The sequence below is a fragment of the Drosophila grimshawi genome, unplaced genomic scaffold, assembly GCF_018153295.1.
Source record: "Drosophila grimshawi isolate 15287-2541.00 unplaced genomic scaffold, ASM1815329v1 contig_311, whole genome shotgun sequence".
Lineage (NCBI taxonomy): Eukaryota > Metazoa > Arthropoda > Insecta > Diptera > Drosophilidae > Drosophila > Drosophila grimshawi.
This window is the reverse complement of record NW_025063098.1, coordinates 16,991,577-17,014,180: the sequence shown is the minus strand read 5'-3', so window position 1 is coordinate 17,014,180 and position 22,604 is coordinate 16,991,577. Positions and strand designations below refer to the sequence as shown.

Genomic DNA, 22,604 nt, shown 5'->3' with positions numbered 1-22,604 from the left:
AGAATTTATGTACATTTCTTAAGCTACATAATACATTATGGAGATGACTATAATTGTAATCGAAGTTGTTAAGGGTATTAAGATCCTAAAATACATCTACAAAATCGAACGTTCAACAGAGCCGGGCAACGAATATATATATATATATATATATATAGCTATATATATATATTCATTATATATCACATTTATCATAATTTTGTTGAGAGCAAAAATGTTGCTGGTCTCGTTGAGTTGTCGTACTCCTCAGTTGTGAGCAACTTTTTCTTTACAAGCATTAATTATTGTTACGGTTTCACAAAATCTTAAATGAAGCCAATATCGCTGGTTACTTTAAATTACATAAATACATAAATATTTTGTTCTATTGTTTTGGCATTTGCCGAAGACTCTGCTGAACGGCATTTTGTGTTTGTTGTAACGTATACACTTCAATGTATACACTGCTTATTCACATATATATATATATATATTTATATATATATATATATATATATATATATACATATTATTTAAACAATTTATATACATTATAAACACGGAAAACAGAAAGAACGAAACTTACATCATTACCTATGATATCATTATAAATGATAAAAATAAATTATTAAAACATTTTCTCGATGAACAATTGCGAATTATGTCGAAGAGAAGGTATTTAATTTGCATAATTGGCCTTTTTGCGATAAGTAATTCTCTCCAATATTATTATGTACGGTTGCATATGTATTTATTTAAATAACAATATTTGGTTGATTACGCGACAAGTCCACGTAGCTAGAATATGAAATTATAAGAATCGAGAACGAATCACACATAAGAATTAAAACGAAATACAATAACTTTGACTACATACGTATGTATATTTTTTATTAATCTATATATATATACATATATATATATTATATTGTGTAATTATGTAAATGTAAACTGTATAACAATTGTTTATAATTATTTTTAACAATTCTATTGAAACGGCAATAAATTGAGAAATGATACAACATATTTGAGAACCTATGTACTGCTTATATAAAGAAACTTATGTGTATATTTTATTCAGTCACTTTGTAAACCCACATAATATTTCTATAAATGAAACAAAGGCAGATGATGGACACAATTAAGTGCTAAACGATAAGCTTTGAGTGTAGCTTAGAGTTCATTATATATATATATATATATATATATATATATTATATACATACAATTTATGTATATGCATATACATGTAACCATGTATATATGGTTAAGTGAACGGCAAATCAACCACAAAAAACAAAACACATTCAACCAATTGAGACACATTAAAAACTCTTCCAACAAAAATTGAGTCCTTTCAATATATTGTGTGTTTTACTCGGTTTTAAATGTGAACGATGTGTCAGTCTCCTCGAGCATATTCTCCAGGCGCAGTCCCAAATTTCGTCGCTGCATATCCACTTTAATCACGGAGGCGACTATCCGATCCCCAATGCTAAGCTCCGAGTTATTCATATGGTTTCTATGGATGAGACCATCACGTTCAACGCCAACATCAACGAAGGCGCCAAAATGCGTCACATTTGTGACAGCTCCTAAAGGGAGACGAGAACAAACAGTCATGGATCGAATTTTGATGTTTTTTTTAGCCAAATCTACAAACCTGTGACCACATCACCCATGCTGAGTTCATCCAGCCGCGTTAAACCTTGCTTGAAAAGCGGCCGTTTGTCCAGATCCGCCCGATAATCCTGCAGAAGCTCACGCTGCAGAGCAACCAGCACAAACTTTAGCTGCAAGCAACAAATAAATATGTAATCATAATTAATGTTAAAAAATATGATTAATTCGCTGCTTACCCGATCCATGTGCAACTTGTGCTGCTCGGCAAGCTTCTCGAGTTTTCGCTGAGACATGGCGAACTCCTTGATGCGCTCCATAAAGCTAGCCTTGCCAATATCCGAGAGTTTTAAGTCACATTCTCGTACAACGCTGAAAAAAGGTCAACGAAATTATAACAGTATTAATAATCAATTCCACACATTGTACAATGCCGCCCAAGTTGAAGGTCAGCGAGCTGAAGAAGCTCTACGAAGAACGCTGGCAGTATCCGCCCGCACAGAAGCCGACCAAGATCAAGTTCATCGCCTGCGGTGACAGTCCAAACTATGAGAATGAGAAGAAATCGTATTCGCCATGCTGGAAGTCACCGATGGCAATAACAGCGGATTTACACTATGGTCCCTGCTGGGATTATCCGCCGAAACGGTACAGGCGCCATCCGTTGCCGTCGCCATGCCGTGGAACGATCATTCCAGCAAATGCCGTAGTGCCCTCTTTCAAGCACTGCGAAACGCCTTACAGCCGCTGCGATTTCCGGCTGGAGCAGTGTGTGCAACAGCAGATACTTCTCATTGAGACACTTTTCAGGGATCTGGAGAGTCAGCATGAGAAAGCCAAGGAGCTGCAAATTGAGATGACCAAAGAACTGCGTGATCAGGCCATACGCCGCCGCCTGCTGATTGGATCGGCATGTGGCATCAAGATCTACCCGGAATACCTAAGCCAGATGGCCGAGCAGCAAGCACTGTGCGAGTTCCAAAAGGCACACAATGCCATCAATACATCCAAGTATGACACACTATATAGTATCGCCTTAACTTTTCAATATTTAATCTGTTTACCTTGCAGCGCTGAGCTGGCAGCTTCAGTGCTGGGTATCCGTAATGCAATGCCAGAGCTGCGTGCGCGTTTGGACAAATTGGATCGGACACTGAAGAGTCCGTTTGTATTGGGCCTGAAAAAGGTGCTGCAAACCATACAGGATCTGTACGATTACTTCTTTGAGGTGGCACGCAAGTACAAGACCTGGGCACAGTTGATCGACGCCGCCCAGCAGCACTCAATTGAGGACTATTTGCAATTGCTAAGCGCTGATATGGATTTTGAGAGCTTCAAGCGCGCTGGCACCGAAAACTGCACCTGCAAGCGATGCAGCAACAAGAACCCATTGGAGCCATATCTGCCCTGCTGGTGCCAGGGACGTGATCGTCGCGATAAAAGCGTTAGGCTTGTGCAAACCGATTACCAGTGCCACAAGAAAATTTATACCAAACTGGAGTCCAGCGATAGCAGCTATGGAGAGAAGCAAAGTGATACCTCATTGCTGCAGCAGGAGTTGCACAAGTTGGATGATGACTAAAAGCAGTCCAGCCTCGTTTGCTTGTTCAATTTTCAGCAATGTTTTCGAATTACAATCAAAATAAGTGGTTTTTCCTTTTCTTTTTTTGTTGGTTTACTTACGCATCGGCCACTTTGTAGCTTTCGGGATGTACCCAGGTGCAGTCGAGCGGATTGCTTAGCTTGCCTCCTACACTGAGAGGCTCAATGCGAACGAAGCCGGCACACTGAACAAAAGTTTTCTCTCCTATGCTTCGCACAGACAGCAGATCCTTGCGCGTCTGAAACGGACCCTTCTGTGTGCGATGCTCAATGATTTTCTCCGCTTTCTTCTCCGACAAGCCGGCAATGTGTCTACGGATGGATAATTCATATAAACATGTGTACATTATGCACAAGTGCATATGTAATGAGACCTACTTTAAAACACTGAGACTGGCCGTGTTTAGATCGACTCCCACATAGCTAACACACTCGGAGACAACGTCGTTCAGAGTCTCCGTCAACATTTTCTCATTCACATCGTGCTGATACATGCCCACACCCAAGTGGCGTGGCTCAATCTTTACGTACTCACTGAGCGGATCATTTAGACGACGGGCAATGGAAACTGTAAAGATATTTGTCAATTTAATTTATCTTAGCTAGAGTCTTTTGTTCGCGCCAAACCTGCGCTTATCTCGTTCATGTCCATTTTGGGAAACTCCTTGGTGGCCACATCGCTGCATGAGTAAATGGAGGCGCCATTCTCGTTCACAATACTGTAGCGAATACTGCGACCGTCCAGAATGCCCGCTTGAAAGAGCGATGTCAACCACATCTCGGTCTCACGACAGGCGGTTCCATTGCCAAGTGCAATCACTCTACAGCTATAATAATAATTACAATTTATATTTACTCTAATATATAAAATGAAATTCACCTACTTGTATGCGCTTAGCAATTGTACTAGCTTCTGTTTGGCGCCTTGCAGATTGGAGTGCCGGCCATGCGGATAGATGACTCCAGTTTCGAGGACATCAGCTGTTTCAGACACTAGTGCCAGTTTGCAGCCGTTTGTAAAGCCGGGATCAATGCCCAAAATGCGTTCACCTTTCAGCGGGGTCATCAGCAGGAGTTGCTTTAAATTCTTTCCAAACACTTCGATGGCTGCACGGGTCGCTTTCTCCTTCAGTTCAACGCGTACCTGACGGCACAGCAGCGGATGCACTGAAAATGAATATAAAACATTACATAATTGTTGTCTCATTGTAACTCATTCTTACAGCTTACATTTCTTGGTAAAGCACTCTTCTAACGCACGGCTAAAGACCTCTCTCCGCAGTGGATACTGCAGTCCTTGAGACATATACTGGTCCGATATGAAACGCATTAGATCGTTTTTCAAGTAATTGTTGGTCTCCACTTTGACGATGAGAAACTTGTGCTTCTCTCCCCGATTAATGGCCAGGGTTTGATGCGGTTTAATTGTCTTAATATCGGATTGAAAGTTAAAGTAATTCTCAAATTTGGAACTGTCCAGCTTCTTGTCAGCAATTCCATTGGAGGCAGCAGCGGATTTACTGGCTGTTGCTGCTTTTGTTGCTGTTGTGCTTTTGGTCTTGCTGCACTTGAGCACTATGCGTTGTACATTTTGTCTACGATGAGATGATGATGTATATAAGAAATGTTTAGCTCTTTTTGGGTTTAACTCACATTCGTCTCAATTCTTCGAGTACACTTGTGTTCTTGCTAATATTGTGTATAATGATGTTGCATATGCCCACCATTACCTGCTCTTCTGTGGCCAAATCGGAGTTCTTCGGATCAATAGCTGAGACTAGATGCACTTGCGGTGCTGTTCCGTAGAGCAGTGCATCGGCATACACCTGCAATCCTAGTGCCTTGGCGCGCTCCGCCAGTGTGCCCTTGCTAGCTGGTTTATATGGTGCATACAAAAATTCGAGCTCTTCAGCTGTCTTGGCGCACATCAGCTCCTCGCGTATATCCGTATTGAGTACACTGTCACGTTCCAACTGAGTGACGATATTCTCCGCTCTCTTGCGCAGATCTACAATATCTGTGTAAGTGTTTCGAATGTCTCGCAATCGGTCTGGCGTTATATGATCCACCAAATCACGTCGATATCTAATAATTCAGATACAAATTGCATATTAAAATTGATGATAGATAAAGATAGAAAGATATTTCCATCAGTACCGGCAAATAAATGGAATGGTATTCTCATTTTCGAATAACTGAACTATATTTCGCGCCGCTGTTGGCTGAATATGCTCCGTTTCGGCGAGGAGTTCATATACGTTCCACACTTTGCGTCGCTCCCAAAACGAGCTGCGATTCGTGGTTGAACTGGTAGTTGCTACAGGAGCCGAGCTATGTGCAGCTCCATCCACTTCTGAGGCAGTTGGTACGGATTGTTCCACGGCTGCCTCATTCGCGCTGCTGCTTGGATTGGGAATCGCATTCTCTTTGTCCTTTTTCGCGCGCTTTTTCTTTGGCGCGGCGGGCTCTTCGGAGCAGGCATTGCTTTTATGGTCAATCCAACGTTTTCTTTTTCCACTATTGAAATATAAATGATTATAATCTAATGCTTAGCGGTGGTTCTGTATGCAAATATAAATGCTTACGCGCCAGATGCTACAGCTGCTGCTCCACGATCTATAACACGAGATCGGGTCTCTGTAGGCCTGTAGTCATCATTGTCATTGCTGCCGCCAAAATCCTCTTCCGAATCGGATAACTCAACTATTATTGGCTTTTTAACTGCCGCACGGCGCGGTCGCTTAGACATCTTAGTTAAGTTAATCAAAAAGAGGCAATGTTTTAGGTTTCATATTGTATTGATTCGTGATGTGCTTCTTCAACATTAGAGTATCGATACTCGGTATCCAGTATCGGATACATTCGCAATTATCGTTCAAATTCATATTTAAATTTTATCACTTGAGTGGAATTCCATTCACTTAAACTTTTTCTCTTTTTGTCAAAATTTGACATAGGTCTGAACAGGCTGACGTAGAAATTTATTTATATATGTATACATATGTATATATAAATATATAACATTGATGTACACATTTTTGATATTTCCATTAAACTGCCAAATATATAAATTTCAAATTTCTTGTAAAATTATGGCGTATTCTACGCAGAGGATATTTTTTCATATGCCATTTATGAATCAAACGCTTGATTTTGTGTGCCCGGACGACTGTTTCAAGCTAAAGAGCTATCCATCAACATTCGATGATCGCTCTTGGGCAGCCGGTGAGACCAAAAAATCGCGATTTGTGTCCGATTTGGTGTCTTGCAATATACCATTAAACATTGATGACAGAGCCAGTTACGATGATGGGGAATCTCAAAATGGGCAGCGCGGCCCTGCAGGTCGACAGGAGGCGGGTCAGAGCCTGGGTAACAGTGGAGATATGATCCCAAATTGTCGTGATCAAAAGGGTCGAAGATGCCCACGCCTGAATCAGCGGCCTTATGGGCGTGTTCGGTGCGGGCTACGCAGAAGAGCACCGGACAATTAAGTTAATAGTCAGCCACCCACATAGCTATCACTCTTTAGCGACAGCACCAAATTGGCATTCTCATTCCAGCAAAATGCGTTGAATAAGTTGAATTCTGACAGAAAGCATTTTTGTTAAATCTTCCAAATGTATACAATAATAAACAAAGAAGATTCACTGCAAAAAAAATGTGTTTTTCAATTTGGTAATGTTATTGTGATGCTTTGAAAAAGAAGATTGAATTTTATGAAATCTTCAGGCTCCCATTGCTAAGAATTCAGCTGTTAGATTTGATGTAATACGCAAGTTTTCGTTTCGATATCGGTTGCAATAATCGATAATGTACTCAATGTACTTATTTCAAGAACAGCTGTCAGCTGCATAATCGGCATATGTTTCGTGCTTGTCCGTTAAGTTAAAGTGCGGCTTTTATCAATAAACATGTTGCAATATTGTTTATTAAGACGCTACAGGTTTTTGCTGCGGCAGCATGCTCAAGTCATCAAGCGTTGCTACAGTGGCGACATCAGAAATATTGGCATTTTGGCACATATTGATGCCGGTATTACGAAATCCGGTTGTTTACATTTTATAATATTCATATTTTGATAAATTTATTTTCTTCCTAAAGGCAAAACGACAACAACAGAACGCATGCTTTTCTATGCGGGCAAGACGCGCTCTTTGGGTGAAGTGCATCGCGGCAACACTGTAACGGATTACCTAGCACAGGAACGCGAGCGAGGGATCACAATTTGCAGCTCAGCTGTCACATTTAACTGGAATGGCAAGCGGTTGGTATCTTGTATCTTGAATGAAAATATTTAAGAATGGTAATGGAATTGCTACTGCAATTTATAACTAGCATCAATCTACTCGACACTCCCGGTCACATTGACTTCACGATGGAGGTAGAGCAATCTCTATATGCCGTTGACGGAGTCATTGTTGTCCTGGACGGTACGGCAGGCGTTGAAGCACAAACTGTAACCGTATGGACTCAGGCGGACAAGCACAAGCTACCGCGTCTCGTATTCGTCAATAAAATGGATCGCCCAGATGCAAATTTCGAGAAATGCATAGTTGATTTAACGGAGAAACTGGATGCCAAACCCATTTGCACGCAGTATCCAACGAAAAGCGCTGATGGGCAGCTCGGTAAGTTTAATTCAAATTAAATGTGGTTGGTATTAAAGTCAATTCATTGTAGGAATATTCGATGTGATAACAATGGAACAGATGACTTGGCAACAAAATGACCTTGGTCGCAATTACAGCAAGGTGAAGCTGGAATCTTCTACTGAATTGCAGGAGAAACGCAACGAGCTCATTGATCAGCTGTCTGGGCTGGATGACGAGTTAGCTGATGTGGTCATCAGTACGGAAAGTTTTGATAAAGTCAGCAATGAGCTGATCGGACAAGCCTTACGCCGTGCCACCTGTCAGCAGAAGGTGGTTCCAGTGCTTCTGGGTTCTGCTTATAAGAATATTGGCATACAACCTCTAATGGATGCGGTGAACGCGTATTTGCCCATGCCAGAAGAACGCAATCAGATGTATGATTGCTTTGGGTAAGCATTCAATAATTATTAATTGTACAATAACCACTGAAGCATCATGTAATTGCAGGAATGATTTTGCGGGCAAGGTATTCAAAATTGTGCACGACAAACAGCGTGGACCTCTGACGCTTGTGCGCCTATTACGCGGCGAACTAAAGCGCGGAATGCGTCTGCTCTGTTCTGCCCGTGGACAGGCTGAGGTCGTCTCGAAAATCTATGAGCCACTGGCTGATGAATACCGAGAGGTTGGCTCCATGCAGGCCGGAGATGTGGCCATATGTGCGGGTCTTAAGGTAAATATTCTATATTCAAATATATCGTAAAATGAAACCGCATCCTTCATAGTCAACAGTTACTGGTGATCTGCTTACCAGTAGTCACACGTCCCTGAAGAACGCACAGAAACGTTTGCTGCAGAGTCGCGGTGCCGCAATGCCACAAGACGAAGATGAGGTGTTGGATGATGCTAGCCATGAGTTATTCTCTATCGAGCCTAAAATCCCTGACGCTGTCTACTTCTGCTCTATCGAGCCACCGAGTATATCGTCGCAAACGGCCATGGAGCAGGCGCTCAAGCAATTGCAACGCGAGGATCCAAGTCTGCGGGTGAGCTACGATTCGGTTACCGGACAAACGGTGCTTGGCGGCATGGGTGAACTTCACATGGACATAATTAAATCGCGAATGCTAAGCGAGTACAAAATTGATGTGGATCTCGGTCCCCTGCAAATTGCATACAAAGAGACTCTTGGATCATCAGCGATAACAACTTTAAGTGTGGATAAGGATATTGCGGGCAGCAAACAAAGCGTAAGCATTACACTGCAACTGGTCAGCGATCAGCGAGAGCTGTTTAGCTTAGATAAATCGCCTGAGAACGTACAACATCTCAATGCACTGCGTCCTCGAATCCTCGGCGTGTTGCGCAAGGGTGCAGTAAGTGCTTTGGAACGTGGACCACGTGTTGGTGGCCAGGTGGTTGATACTCAGATACGTCTGCACAATGTGACTGTTGGGCGTGGCACAGCCGATTCATTTGTCATGGCAGCGGCGGCGCAGTGCGTGCAAAAGGTAAGTGTTTTTTCTTTTTTTGCTATTTTTCTATATTTAATGAGATTCGATATTCTTACAGCTATTGATCACGAGCGGCACACGGTTACTGGAGCCCATCATGGCAATTCAGATTGTAGCGCCAAATGAGCGCATTTCTGGCATTATGGCGGATCTGTCCAGGCGACGAGCGCTCATAAGGGACGTGACGTCAAAGGGCGACAGGAATAAAGTGAGTTAAGCTTATAAGTGATCTATATTGTCTTGTCAATAAATATCGCCTTTCAGATCATTTTGGTAAACGCGCCCTTGGCAGAATTATCGGGCTATTCAAGTGCTTTGCGTACCATCAGCTCCGGCACAGCCAGCATGACGATGCAGCCGTGTGGCTTCTCCGAAATGAATACGGCAGATGAGTCGTTAGCTGTACGCCGAGCCCAAGGATTAGACTGACACTGACACCTGTTGCCTAGCATTAATTTTTAACAAAGATCCAAGTAATCTGGTCAGAAGAAGTCCCACAAATTTTCCTAGTATATTAAAGGAATGTACAGTCCAGTAACAAATGACAAAATTGTCGCACGTGGAATATTAGATAATTTGGTAATACAATTGATGTAGAACGTGTTTTCGATACTACTTTTTTAAACTAACCAACCATAAACATTTCAAAAGAAAAATCTAAAATTTATTTTCCAAAATAATTCGCTCTGTAAAATTTACCGGGGCAAGATCTGAGAACGCTTCGTCATGGCGTTCTCTACGCAAAAGGAATTCTTTCATGTGCCATTTATGAGCGAGTTGCCTGACTTCAACTGCCCGAAGGTGTGTGTCAAGCTGAAGAGCTATCCATCGACAGTTGATGATCGCTCTTGGGCAGCCGATGAGGACAAAAAGTCACGATTTGTCGCCGACCTGGTGTCTTGCAATATACCATTAAACTTGCAAAACGACGATGACAACGGCGGCCCTGGTGGCAGAGCGGGTTATGGGCCAAGCGGAGGACCTGGTTTGAGAGATCACACCGGCGCTGATGGAAGACCATATGGTGATTATGAGGGAAAACCTGCTGGCAGAACACGCCAGCCCGGTCAGAAAGGGCAAGACTACGGTAGGGGCTACGATTCTTCTGATCCGCATGGACAGGGCCAGGGCGGCTATGGGCCTTCAGGTCATCAGGGCGTTCAGGGTGGTCAAGGACCTGGCGGTAGAAGAGGAGATGGCAGAGGAGGGCCAGGTGATGAAAGTTCAGGGAGACGTCAGGGGCAGGGCCCGGATGGTCGAGGTGGAGCAGGTCCAGGCCAAGGTCGGGGTGGAGGGGCTCCAGGGCAAGATGGTCAAGGTCCAGGAAGTCGGAGTGGAGCAGCACAAGGTCAGGGTCAGGGTGGTTATCGAGGTCCAGGGCAAGGTCAGGACACTGGTGGAGCAGGTCCAGGGCAAGAGGGACAAGGTCCTGGAGGTCGGGGTGGAAGCGGTCCATCAGGTCAGGGTCCATTAGGTTATGGGGGTGCTGGGCAGGAGGGCCAAGGTCCTGGAGGCCTGGTTGCAAGCGGTCCAGGACAAGGGCGAGGTCCAGGGCAAGAGGGTCAAGGGCCTGGTGGTCGCGGTGGAGGAGGTCCAGTAGGTCAGGGTCCAGGAGGTTATGGATCTGGTGGGCAGGGTCCAGGAGGTTACGGAGGTCCAGGCCAAGAGGGTCAAGGTCCTGGTGGCCGAGGAGTAGCACAAGGTCAGGGACAGGGTGGCTACGCAGGTTCAGCGCAAGACGGTCAAGGCCGTGCTGGTAGGGGTGGAGGTCCAGGTCAGGGACAGGGTGGGTATGCAGGACCAGTGCAAGAGAGTCAAGGTCCTGGTGGAGGGGGTCCAAGGCAAGACAGCCAAGGTATTGGAGATAGGGGTGGAAGAGGTCCAGGGCAAGGGAGTCAAGGTCCTGGTGGCCGAGGTGGAGTAGCGCAAGGTCAGGGTCAGGGTGGTTATCGAGGTCCAGGGCAAGGTCAGGACACTGGTGGTGCAGGTCCAGGGCAAGAAGGACAAGGTCCTGGAGGCCGGGGTGGAAGCGGTCCAGGACAAGGGCGAAGTCCAGGGCAAGAGGGTCAGGGTCCTGGTGGTCGAGGAGTAGCACAGGGTCAGGGACAGGGTGGCTATGCAGGTCCAGGGCAAGGGGGACAAGGTCCTGGAGGCCGGGGTGGAAGCGATCCAGCAGGTCAAGGTCCATTTGGTTATGGAGGAGCAGCTCAAGAGGGCCAAGCTCCTGGAGGCCGCGGTGGAGCAGCACAAGGTCAAGGGCAGGGAGGATACGGAGGTCCAGGGCAAGCGGAACAAGGTGCTGCAGGTAGAGGTGGAAGAGTTCCAGGGCAAGATGGTCAAGGTCCTGGTGGCCGAGGTGGACCAGCACAAAGTCAGGGTCAGGGTGGTTATCGAGGTCCAGGGAAAGGTCAGGACACTGGTGGTGCAGGTCCAGGGCAAGAAGGACAAGGTCCTGGAGGCCGGGGTGGAAGCGGTCCAGGACAAGGGCGAGGTCCAGGGCAAGAGGGTCAGGGTCCTGGTGGTCGAGGAGTAGCACAGGGTCAGGGACAGGGTGGCTATGCAGGTCCAGGGCAAGGGGGACAAGGTCCTGGAGGCCGGGGTGGAAGCGATCCAGCAGGTCAAGGTCCATTTGGTTATGGAGGAGCAGCTCAAGAGGGCCAAGCTCCTGGAGGCCGCGGTGGAGCAGCACAAGGTCAAGGGCAGCGTGGCTACGGAGGTCCAGGGCAAGCGGAACAAGGTGCTGCAGGTAGAGATGGAAGAGTTCCAGGGCAAGATGGTCAAGGTCCTGGTGGCCGAGGTGGACCAGCACAAAGTCAGGGTCAGGGTGGTTATCGAGGTCCAGGGCAAGGTCAGGACACTGGTGGTGTAGGTCCAGGGCAAGAAGGACAAGGTCCTGGAGGCCGGGGTGGAAGCGGTCCAGGACGAGGGCGAGGTCCAGGGCAAGAGGGTCAGGGTCCTGGTGGTCGAGGAGTAGCACAGGGTCAGGGACAGGGTGGCTATGCAGGTCCAGGGCAAGGGGGACAAGGTCCTGGAGGCCGGGGTGGAAGCGATCCAGCAGGTCAAGGTCCATTTGGTTATGGAGGAGCAGCTCAAGAGGGCCAAGCTCCTGGTGGAGCAGCACAAGGTCAAGGGCAGGGAGGATACGGAGGTCCAGGGCAAGCGGAACAAGGTGCTGCAGGTAGAGCTGGAAGAGGTCCAGGGCAAGAGGGTCAAGGCCCTGGTGGCCGAGGTGGTGTAGCACAAAGTCAGGGCCAGGGTGGCTATGGAGGTCCGGGTCAAGCGGAACAAGGTCCTGCCGGTAGAGCTGGAAGAGGTCCAGGGCAAGACGGACAAGGTCCTGGTGGCCTAGGTGGAGCAGCACAAAGTCAGGGTCAGGGTGGTTATCGAGGTCCAGGGCAAGACGGCCAGGACACTGGTGGGGCAGGTCCAGGGCAAGCAGGACAAGGTCCTGGAGGCCGTGGTGGAAGCGGTCCAGCAGGTCAGGGTCCATTGGGTTATGGAGGTGCAGCTCAAAAGAGCCAAGGTCCTGGAGGCCGGGCTGGAGCAGCACAAGGTCAGGGCCAGGATGGCTATGGAGGTCCGGGGCAAACGGAACAGGGTCCTGGAGGTAGGGCTGGAAGGGGTCCAATACAAGAGACTCAAGGTCCTGGTGACCGAGGTGGAGTAGCACAAGGTCAGGGCCAGGGTGGCTATGGAGGTCCGGGTCAAGCGGAACAAGGTCCTGCCGGTAGAGCTGGAAGAGGTCCAGGGCAAGACGGACAAGGTCCTGGTGGCCTAGGTGGAGCAGCACAAGGTCAGGGTCAGGGTGGTTATCGAGGTCCAGGGCAAGGTCAGGACACTGGTGGAGCAGTTCCAGGGCAAGAGGGACAAGGTCCTGGAGCCCGGGGTGGAAGCGGTCCAGGACAAGGGCGAGGTCCAGGGCAAGAGGGTCAAGGTCCTAGTGGTCGAGGAGTTGCACAGGGTCAGGGACAGGGTGGCTATGCAGGTCCAGGGCAAGGGGGACAAGGTCCTGGAGGCCGGGGTGGAAGCGATCCAGCAGGTCAAGGTCCATTTGATTATGGAGGAGCAGCTCAAGAGGGCCAAGCTCCTGGCGGCCGGGGTGGAGCAGCACAAGGTCAAGGGCAGGGAGGATACGGAGGTCCAGGCCAAGCGGAACAAGGTGCTGCAGGTAGAGCTGGAAGAGGTCCAGGGCAAGAGGGTCAAGGTCCTGGTGGCCGAGGTGGTGTAGCACAAAGTCAGGGTCAGGGTGGTTATCGAGGTCCAGAGCAAGACGGTCAGTACACTGGTGGGGCAGGTCCAGGGCAAGCAGGACAAGGTCCTGGAGGCCGGGGTGGAAGCGGTCCAGCAGGTCAGGGTCCATTGGGTTATGGAGGTGCAGCTCAAAAGAGCCAAGGTCCTGGAGGCCGGGCTGGAGCAGCACAAGGTCAGGGCCAGGATGGCTATGGAGGTCCGGGGCAAACGGAACAGGGTCCTGGAGGTAGGGCTGGAAGGGGTCCAATACAAGAGACTCAAGGTCCTGGTGACCGAGGTGGAGTAGCACAAGGTCAGGGCCAGGGTGGCTATGGAGGTCCGGGTCAAGCGGAACAAGGTCCTGCCGGTAGAGCTGGAAGAGGTCCAGGGCAAGACGGACAAGGTCCTGGTGGCCTAGGTGGAGCAGCACAAAGTCAGGGTCAGGGTGGTTATCGAGGTCCAGGGCAAGGTCAGGACACTGGTGGAGCAGTTCCGTGGCAAGAGGGACAAGGTCCTGGAGCCCGGGGTGGAAGCGGTCCAGGTCAAGGGCGAGGATCTTATGGAGGTCCAGGCCAAGATGGTCAAGCTCCAGGAGGTCGGAGTGGAGTGGGTCCTGGGCAAGTGGGTCAAGGTCCTGAAGGTCGTGTTGCAGGCGGTCCCGGACAAGGGCGAGGTCCAGGGCAAGAGGGTCAAGTTCAGGGACAGGGTGGTTATGGTGCTCCAGGGCAGGAGGGTCAAGGTCCTGGTGGTCGGGGTGGAGGCGGTCCAGGTCAAGGGCGACGATCTTATGGAGGTCCAGGCCAAGATGGTCAAGTTGCAGCAGGTCGTGGTGGGGTAGGTCCAGGGGTGGGTCAAGTTCCTGGTGACCGTGGAGTAGCACAAGGTCAGGGACAGAGTGGCGCTGCAGGTCCAGGGCAAGAAGGTCAAGGCCCTGGTGGTAGGGGTGGAGGAGGTCCAGGTCAAGAGCGAGGTCCAGGGCAAGAGGGTCAATTTCAGGGTCGCGGTGGTTATGGTGCTCCAGGGCAAGAAGGTCAAGGTACTGGAGGTTGGGGTGGAGAAGGTTCAGGACAAAGGCCAGGTCCGTATGGAGGTTTAAGACAAGAGGGTCAAGGTCCTGTTGGGAGCGGAGGAGTAGCTCAAGGTCAAGGACCGGGTGGTTATGTAGGTCCAGGACAAGGGGGGAAAGGTCCAGGAAGTCGGGATGGAGGCGGTCCAGGTGTAGGTCGAGGATCTTATGGAGGTCCGAGACAAGAAGGGCAAGGTCCAGAAGGTCGGGGAGGAGTACGTCCAGGGCAACAGGGTCAAGGTCGCGAAGTAGTAGGAGGTCCAGGTCAAGGGCGAGGATCTTATGGAGGTCCAGGGCAAGAAGGGCAAGGTCCAGAAGGTCGTGCTGGAGCAGGCCCTGGAGGTCAGGGTCCAGAAGGTTATGGACCTGGAGTGCAGGATCAAGGCAGGCAGGGACCTGGTGTGCAAGGTCCAAGCAGGCAGGGACCTGGAGGACCGGGTCCAGGAGGTTATGGACCTGGAGGGCATGGTCCGGTAGGTTATGAATCTGGAGAGCAGGGTACTGGTAGGCAGGGTCCAGGAGGTTATGGTTCTGTAGGTCAGGGTCCAGGAGGTTCTAGATCTGATGGACAAGCGCCTGGAGGGCAGGGTGCAGGAGGTTATGGATCTGGTAGGCAAGGACCTGGAGGGCAGGGTACAGGAGGTCAAGGTCCAGGGGCTTATGATGGACCTAGATATAGTGGAGGTCCTGGAGGGCAGGGTCCAGGGGGTTATGGTAGATCTGGAGATCGTGGTGGTCCAGGTGGGCAAGGACCTGGAGGCCAGGGACAAGGAGGTTACGGTGGTCCTGGTGGTCCTGGGGGCCCTGATGACCTTGGTGAAAATGGAATAGCAGGTGACAGTCTCATCATCGCCGCTCACGACACCATTGAAAATATGAAGAATGCAATGAAAAAGAATAATTTACTGGATAGAGATCAGGCCACACCCGAAGATAGGAAGGATCGCCCCAGGATGGAAAATGCTGAGCTTAGACGTTTAATGGATGAGCGCTACGATCCCGGTACAAGCAGAGTCTTCAGAGATAAAATTCAAGAGCTCTCAGACTCAAGGAAGTTTGATAAATCAGATGAAAGGGACCTCCTTAACATCCACAAAGCCGTGGATGATATGAACAAGTCCCATGACATCCTGGAATCGCAGAATTCCAATCTTAGACGACTTATTGAGAAGCAATCGAGGCGTGCCTCGATAGAAAGCATTAGGATTGATCCAGAAAGAAGCAACGATGTCAACTATTTGCAAAATAAGATAAACAACATGGGCAAGGAGTTGATAGTGTTGCGTCAAGCAGAGGACGAATTCCAGAGATCAGGTGGTGCCAAGTTTGGAAGTTGGGCTTGCTCCTGCGACCACCAAGATCCCGACACGGATATTGATGACATTCAGCTAATTTTGTCGGAGCGACAAGCACTGCGTATGCAGATTCAAGAATTGTCCCCACTCAACGCAAAACTCAAAAAGCAAGCGGATTACGACGTTGAGGAAATGGCCAGAAATTTCTGTGCACAGAATCAGTACATTGCCGACATGGAAAATGATATTCAAGAAATGCAGCATTATTACGAGCACGAGGTGGAAAAGTCAAAGTACAATGAGGAGCTACTTAAGGTAAGAAGTGAGCGTTGGTGCTTATGTTCAATGATAACAATTGTGGAAATCTCTTCCAGTGTCGTTGTAATGAGTTGCAGCAGCAAGTTGTTGGCCTCCAGCCGGCAATGCACCGTTCCGAGGTCTTCCAAATGGAAATCGATGTGCTTCGCAATGAGCTGCGCAAACGTGACTTGGCCTTGAATGCCTACGATTGCCAGTACCAGCAGCTAATGGTAAGCATAGGATTTGAGACACTGAGGGTGTTAGGAGTCTTATGTGTCACTCTTTCTCTGTCTCCAAAGCATAAAACTAAATCGTTCAAGAAATCTGGTTATCGTTTTCTTGATGAACTGATAGAAAGCTGCAGTGATAGTTGTTTCAACGAGGCTGGGATTGAGGATGATCGAGATAATACATGTTAATGCCGTGTGCTGCCCAAACTATCTTCTGTGTTCCCAAATCTGTAGTTTTAAGTTTTAAATTAAAAGTGCACAATTCTGAAATATAAACAGAATGAACGGAACGAGAGGAAAGTCGTTAGAATAGTAGCTCTCTGGATTGTTAGCGGCTTTAACATTTATTTCAAATTCTCCCTTCCTCTTTCTCGCGGCCTCGCATAGTGTTTCAATCCATAACTACTTCTAATGGTTTTCCTCATGTTACGTGCATTATTCCTTCTAAGCGTATTAATCTTTCCAGAATGTCATCTGTGAGCTAAACCAAAAGTACGGCAATCAACGTGGAGACTGTCCGCCGTTTGATATGCCAGATTGTCCCCATATTGGCGATGATTTGGCCTTTTACACGACTGCTACCCTGGATCACATAATGAACGAACTGGCGAAGCAAGTCGACTGCTTCAAGCAAATGAACCAGGATACCTATCCCGGTGGCGAGAATATCACAAACATAAACGACTGTATGAGCGAACTCGATCGCCTGAGGAAGTTAGTAAAGGAGAGAGATGGCCAAGTGGGCGACTTAATAGATCAAAATGATTGCTTGTGCGAAGCTGCTGTCCAGAGCAACAAGCGACTCGATCAATTAGATAAAAAACTAAGTCTGCTTGATAGGGACACAAGGTATATGGAAGACGGAATGCGCGAGAGTCTTCAACTAATACGAGAAATTGATGGTGTTGCCAGGGAAAACGATATGCTTAAGGACAATATTAGTGGTTTGAAACAATCGGAACTTCAAGATCTGACGGACGATTTAAGAAGACAGCTTGAAGACTGCATGAAGAGTAAACAAAAATGTGAAGAAGTGAACAAAAGCCTTAGAGATAAATTGTTGAATCTCGGAGGAGATCCCCACTCTGTTGAAAAGGAAGCGGAAAAGAGAGTGCAGGAACAAATTGAACGCGAGAGAAAAGCTGCTGAAGATACTAAAAAAGCAGCTGAAGAGGCCAAAAGAGCAGCTGAAGACGCTAAAAAAGCCGCCGACTTAGCGAAACAAGAGGCTATTATAAAAGACGAAGAAGGCGAGATGACGCCTGGAAAGGAGGCTGATGGATTAGTTGACAAACCAGATCTTATTTCGAAGGAAGAAGCTAGAGAGCCTGGTGACTTAGCGATAAAGAAAGAACAAACAAGTGCTGAAGAACCTGCTGCTAAGATTGCCGATAAGCCTAAAGAAACAAAAGTTGAAGAAATGGTTCGCGAACGGCCTAGTGATATGCCAAGAATAAAAGCTGAACAAGCTGCTGATAAGGCCAAACCCATCGATAAAACTGGGTCAATCGAGAAACCAGCAGTTAGAACAGCGGAAAAACCTGCTGAACCTATAGATAAACCTGATGCTGGACCAGGAGACAAACCTAGTACAGGACCTGGAGATAAATCTAGTGCAGGACCTGGAGATAAACCTGGTGTTGGACCACGAGATAAACCTGGTGCTGCACCTGGAGATAAACCTAGTGCTGGACCTGGAGACAAACCCACTGCTGGACCTGGAGACAAACCTGTTACTGCACCTGTAGATAAACCTGGTGCTGCATCTGCAGATAAAGCTGGTGCTGCACCTGGAGTTAAGGCTGTTGCTGGACCTGCAGATAAGCCTGGAGCGGGACCAGGAGACAAACCTACTGCAGGACTTGGAGATAAACCTGGTGCTGGATCAAGCGATAAACCTGGTGCTGCACTTGGAGTTAAAGCTAGTGCTGGACCACGAGATAAACCTGGTGCTGCACCTGGAGATAAACCCAGTACTGCACCTGGAGTTAAGGCTGTTGCTGGGGCAGGAGATAAACCTACACCTGGAGATAAACCTGGTGTTAGACCAAGCGATAAACCTGGTGCTGCTGCAAAAGTTGGTGCTGGGCCAGGAGATAAACCTGTGGCTGGACCTGCAGATAAGCCTGTTGCTGGACCTGCAGACAAAACAGGCGCTGGACCAGCAGATAAACCTGGTGCTGGACATGAAGATAAACCTGATGCTCGACCTGTAGATAAACCTGATGCTCGACCTGTAGATAAACCTGGTGCTGGACCTGCAGATAAAGCTGGTGCTGGACGTGAAGATAAACCTGGTGCTCGACCTGCAGATAAACCTGGTGCTGGAGCTGCAGATAAAGCTGGTCCTGGACCTGGAATTAAGGCTGCACCTGGAGTTAAGGCTGGTGTTGAATCTGCAGACAAGCCTGTTGCTGGACCAGGTGCTGCACCTGGAGACAAGCCTGCTGCTGGACCTGGAGGTAAGGCTGGTGCTGGACCTGGAGATAAGGCTGGTGCTAAGCCGGGGGTTAAGACTGGTGCTGGACTTGGTGGTAAAGCTGGTGCTGAGCCCGTAATTAAGCCTCGTGCTGAATCTGGAGATAAACGTGGTACTGGACGTGGAGATAAGACTGGTGCTGAACCGGGAGTTAAAGCTGTGGCTGGACCTGGTGGTAGAGCTGGTGCTGGACCCGCTGTTAAGCCAAGTGCTGATCCTGCAGCTAAACCTGTTGCTGCACCTGGTGCTGGACCCGCAGTTAAGCCCGGTGCTGGACCTGGAGATAAGACTGACGTCGGACCGGGAATTAAAACTGATGCTGGACCTGGAGGTGGAGCTGGGGCTGTATCTGGAGGTAAGCCTGAGACTGGACCTGATGACACAACAGGAGCAAGTGAACAACCTGGCGATAAGACGGTAACTGGCGGGAAGGGTGGTAAAGCAGCTGGTCAATCCGACGATAAGGGTAAAGATGGCGGAGAATCAAGAGGACCAGCCGTCAGTAAGGTCGGAGCCGCCGGAGGAACTGCAGATCAATCGGTCGGTAAAGCCAGAAGCGCCGGAGCACCTGCAGGTCAACCGGGCGGTAAGGCCGGAGGACCTGTTGGCCTGGCCGGCATTAAGACTGCGTCAAGCGGGCAACCTGCAATAGGTCCTTCCACAAAGGCAGGTTTGCGGGGACACGGTGATGAAACTGATGACGGAGCTGCTGGACGACCAGCGAAAGCCAAGGGTGAATCAGGATATGGAAGAGGACGTGCATCCAAGAAAGGCCAAAAACTAGATGAGACCACTGAAGAGCAATTCAATGAGTTTGTAAAGAATACAGTAAGAACATTATCTGCCGGTGAGATTGATGGTGTCGGATTGGAAAGGGAGTTGCGAAAAATTCTGGACATGTTTATCGATGAGTGTGGATTCTGTTTCTGCAAGTGCAACATTCCGAAAAGCCGCTTCTATGCCACATGCCATAAGCTCTACCATCACGGACTGCACACCCTGGAATTCAAGGAGCTGGTTTTCATGCACAAGCGAATTTTCGCTGCAGCGGAAAACATTCTACCTGGATGTCTGTTCAATATGATTATGAAGGATATCATAAACGGTAATCCCCAGAACCATGTGCCTGCAGCGACCACGGCCCCTCCAAACACCGTGTCTGAGAAAAGGTGCTGTGCCTGCAAGAGTAACCTGTGCTGTGATGCCACTGAAGAAACACTCATGATTAAGGGTTCGTTTTCAGTACATCAAATATGTTGTATTGTATTTTGTTTTTTTTAATGTTTGCTTTTCTGTTTATGTTTTTAGTCATGCGCCTTGAAAACGACATTGAGAATGCAAAATTATGTTTGAATAATTTGAAAAATATTCCATCAAATCTTTCTATACATGATTATCGCATCGAAGCTGGTGATTGTCCGGCTAAGTAAGTACTCTCAACTGAATTAAATTGTTAAATATTTAAATAAACAAAGACATTTTTCGAATTATAGGGATCGTATTTTACGTTCCGCACGTGGTCCAAAATCTATTAATATTTCCAAAGATGTTAAGCAAGTTCGGCGTTCAAAGGTAATAATTTTAATAAAAATAATATTAATCTAATTTAATAATTACATTACATTACAACTTACATTTTTATTTTTTCAATTTCAGAATCGCATTGCTATCAACAATTAAATGCTTTTTATTTTATTTGTTTTAAGTGTTGTTTTGGATTATAGTAATATGTCCAATAAAATTGTGACCCCACCCATGATCAAATTGAATGTGTATGTTAATATTAAAGTTGTTTACCTGAATCATTAAAACTTGAGCGTTTTCATTTTAAATATTTTAAAAAATGTTGCAGCTTATAGTGGCGATATGTACTCGATGCTCGGTATCGATAGCTTGCCGCAATCAGCTGTTTCGATATCGATAGCTGATTGTATAAGCATGCAGTAAATGTTTGCAGGCGGAATAGTAGTGAGACGAAATTAACAATTAACGATGGAAAAACTAGTGTGTTCCACCATGAGAATCGTGCAGATGCAGGTAGGCCTATAGGAAATAATTGAATGCTCCCTTGCTTATTGTGTTCATTCATGTTGCAGATGCCTCAGGCTGCCACAACTGGCGCTCGAATGCTGGTGCCAGGTCTGCAGAATACGCTTCAGATGCAGCAGGTGCGCCATCGCCAGACGAAGCACTGGAAGCCCGAGTTTAAGCGACTGCGCCGACAAAAATTCATCAAAATTGAGCTACCCAATTTGCAACAGAAGCCACAAGATATGAGCAAAGAGGAAATGCGCAGCCGGATGAAGGAACGCGGTGTGTTTCCGCCACGTCCATGGATGGAGCGTCCGTTCCACATCAGTTGCACGGGCGGCATATTCGAGCCATATGTGCCTCCTGAGGGCGATGGCAAAAAGTCCATTATAACAACGTCCGGGGCCAAGCAAAAATTTGAATTTCTCGAAAAGAAATCGAAAAGCATGCTGGCAGTGCGGAAAATTCGCTCGTATGAGGAGAGTTTTAGCAGCGACGAATTTGGCTCCTACGCCCAAGACATCTATATATCTGCACACACGCATATGGCGGCCAAGGAGAAGTACAAAATACGTGAATTCGTCACTGAACGCTGTTATCCAGAGATGATGCACAATGTCAAGGACAAGACCATTCACTGGCGTTTTCTGCAGTCGCTGGAACCACCTCGCCTCGTCCATGCGCGTTGCACAGAAGTCATAACCAAAGAGAACCAGTTTGCCCAGATCACCGTGCGCTTTCACACACAACAAATGCTGGCCATTTACGATCGCTTTGGCCGCCTAATGCACGGCAGTGAGATTCTTACCAAGGATGTGCTGGAGTACGTTGTCTTTGAGAAGCACATTTCCAATGAGTACGGCCAATGGCGATTGCATGACAAGATCATTCCCGAATGGCTGCCGGCCAAGCAGCCGGCGCCCATCACGTATCGCATCACAGACGACGTTGTCGAGGAGACCCCGCCCAATCAGATTAATGCCGGTGAGCAGGCAAAGCAATTAGAGCCCGGCAGCAGTCAGCAGCAAAAGGATCAGGTTAATATGGCGACAACCACCGTATCACCGACGGTCGAGCAAATCTCCAAACCCACATTGGCCATTTGATTGTACTTTTTGTGGGCTGCCTGGCGGCTCAGAAGATTACACGTTAACGTTGTTCAATGATGTTGAGGATAAGGAACCAAACCACTTGCAAACATATATATTTTAAACACATGCTTTTGTTTTTTTTTTTAACATTTAATTTATATAATCATGAACTATAAGACGGATGCAAATTACTGCAATTGCATGCAAATATCCTCAAAAATATGTGGGAGAGCTGATGCCACATGCCACATCAATAGGCATATTAAAATAACGGTAGCTTGCATTATTTATTATTTTGATTATTGAAAATGTGAATTTCAATAAGCGTCAGCTCCTTTATGAACATTTTCGCTAATGTTAAGAGTTAGTTAGCCTAACCGATTAACAAATTACTTGTTAACAGCTGTTTATTTCACATGTGCTTCAATTCTCAGATGACTTCATAATCTTTGAATGTAGCTCGATAGAATTGCTCCTTCCGATTCTAACGCATGTCATCAAAAACATTGGTTAGGACTTTATTGAGCACGAGATATTTGTAAGAGGACATTGCATTTTTAACCATAACTCGG

At 47.5% G+C, this 22,604-nt stretch overlaps 4 protein-coding genes across 11 annotated transcripts; 3 read left to right on the top strand and 1 right to left on the bottom strand.

Annotated features, from left to right (window-relative positions):
• Positions 1–1,220: 1,220 nt before the first annotated feature.
• On the bottom strand, positions 1,221–6,031 carry LOC6567457 (S1 RNA-binding domain-containing protein 1). 2 transcript variants are annotated; one of them, XM_001993948.3, is made up of 11 exons: positions 5,787–6,022; positions 5,359–5,718; positions 4,855–5,286; positions 4,432–4,796; positions 4,086–4,368; positions 3,829–4,028; positions 3,580–3,769; positions 3,283–3,513; positions 1,839–1,971; positions 1,643–1,772; positions 1,221–1,574 (listed from the first exon to the last, which is right to left on the bottom strand). In XM_001993948.3, exons 1-11 carry the CDS (start codon positions 5,948–5,950, stop codon positions 1,354–1,356), a joined length of 2,709 nt encoding a protein of 902 aa, XP_001993984.1. In that variant the 5' UTR covers positions 5,951–6,022; the 3' UTR covers positions 1,221–1,353. The 2 variants fall into 2 exon arrangements, with proteins under 2 accessions (XP_001993984.1, XP_032596019.1); XM_032740128.2 differs by lacking the exons at positions 1,221–1,574; positions 1,643–1,772 and having other exon boundaries at positions 1,920–3,114; positions 5,787–6,031.
• A 991-nt stretch (positions 6,032–7,022) lies between these two features.
• Positions 7,023–9,913, top strand: LOC6567460 (ribosome-releasing factor 2, mitochondrial). The gene is made up of 8 exons (XM_001993951.2): positions 7,023–7,236; positions 7,306–7,468; positions 7,540–7,832; positions 7,885–8,245; positions 8,304–8,529; positions 8,582–9,307; positions 9,369–9,518; positions 9,575–9,913. The coding sequence occupies exons 1-8, from the start codon at positions 7,116–7,118 to the stop codon at positions 9,737–9,739; spliced, it is 2,205 nt and encodes a 734-aa protein (XP_001993987.1). The 5' UTR covers positions 7,023–7,115; the 3' UTR covers positions 9,740–9,913.
• A 46-nt stretch (positions 9,914–9,959) lies between these two features.
• On the top strand, positions 9,960–20,700 carry LOC6567461 (uncharacterized PE-PGRS family protein PE_PGRS54). 7 transcript variants are annotated; one of them, XM_032739865.2, is made up of 7 exons: positions 9,960–11,894; positions 13,626–16,216; positions 16,276–16,431; positions 16,898–20,141; positions 20,219–20,336; positions 20,404–20,482; positions 20,567–20,700. In XM_032739865.2, exons 1-7 carry the CDS (start codon positions 10,037–10,039, stop codon positions 20,588–20,590), a joined length of 8,070 nt encoding a protein of 2,689 aa, XP_032595756.1. In that variant the 5' UTR covers positions 9,960–10,036; the 3' UTR covers positions 20,591–20,700. The 7 variants fall into 7 exon arrangements, with proteins under 7 accessions (XP_032595756.1, XP_043070807.1, XP_032595755.1 ...); XM_043214872.1 differs by having other exon boundaries at positions 9,960–12,419; positions 13,401–16,216; XM_032739864.2 differs by having other exon boundaries at positions 9,960–13,205; positions 14,865–16,216.
• Positions 20,701–20,828: 128 nt separating this feature from the next.
• LOC6567371 (probable 39S ribosomal protein L45, mitochondrial) lies at positions 20,829–22,158 on the top strand. Its single transcript, XM_001993953.2, has 2 exons — positions 20,829–20,947; positions 21,007–22,158. Exons 1-2 carry the CDS (start codon positions 20,903–20,905, stop codon positions 22,045–22,047), a joined length of 1,086 nt encoding a protein of 361 aa, XP_001993989.2. The 5' UTR covers positions 20,829–20,902; the 3' UTR covers positions 22,048–22,158.
• The last annotated feature ends 446 nt before the right edge of the window (positions 22,159–22,604 follow it).

What these genes read in the sequence shown, in the direction of transcription:
- LOC6567371 (XM_001993953.2), top strand. Translation starts at nt 20,903, where the DNA reads ATGGAAAAACTAGTGTGTTCCACCATGAGAATCGTGCAGATGCAG. An exon ending in TGAGAATCGTGCAGATGCAG is followed by an intron (nt 20,948 to 21,006) that starts GTAGGCCTATAG and finishes TTCATGTTGCAG; the next exon opens with ATGCCTCAGGCTGCCACAAC.
- LOC6567461 (XM_032739862.2), top strand. Translation starts at nt 10,037, where the DNA reads ATGGCGTTCTCTACGCAAAAGGAATTCTTTCATGTGCCATTTATGAGC. An exon ending in ACAATGAGGAGCTACTTAAG is followed by an intron (nt 16,217 to 16,275) that starts GTAAGAAGTGAG and finishes AATCTCTTCCAG; the next exon opens with TGTCGTTGTAATGAGTTGCA. An exon ending in GCTGGTGATTGTCCGGCTAA is followed by an intron (nt 20,337 to 20,403) that starts GTAAGTACTCTC and finishes TTCGAATTATAG; the next exon opens with GGATCGTATTTTACGTTCCG.
- LOC6567460 (XM_001993951.2), top strand. Translation starts at nt 7,116, where the DNA reads ATGTTGCAATATTGTTTATTAAGACGCTACAGGTTTTTGCTGCGGCAG. An exon ending in CCATATGTGCGGGTCTTAAG is followed by an intron (nt 8,530 to 8,581) that starts GTAAATATTCTA and finishes CATCCTTCATAG; the next exon opens with TCAACAGTTACTGGTGATCT. An exon ending in CGGCGCAGTGCGTGCAAAAG is followed by an intron (nt 9,308 to 9,368) that starts GTAAGTGTTTTT and finishes ATATTCTTACAG; the next exon opens with CTATTGATCACGAGCGGCAC.
- LOC6567457 (XM_001993948.3), bottom strand. Translation starts at nt 5,950, where the DNA reads ATGTCTAAGCGACCGCGCCGTGCGGCAGTTAAAAAGCCAATAATAGTT. An exon ending in GCAGCTGTAGCATCTGGCGC is followed by an intron (nt 5,719 to 5,786) that starts GTAAGCATTTAT and finishes ATATTTCAATAG; the next exon opens with TGGAAAAAGAAAACGTTGGA. An exon ending in CATGAACGAGATAAGCGCAG is followed by an intron (nt 3,770 to 3,828) that starts GTTTGGCGCGAA and finishes ATATCTTTACAG; the next exon opens with TTTCCATTGCCCGTCGTCTA.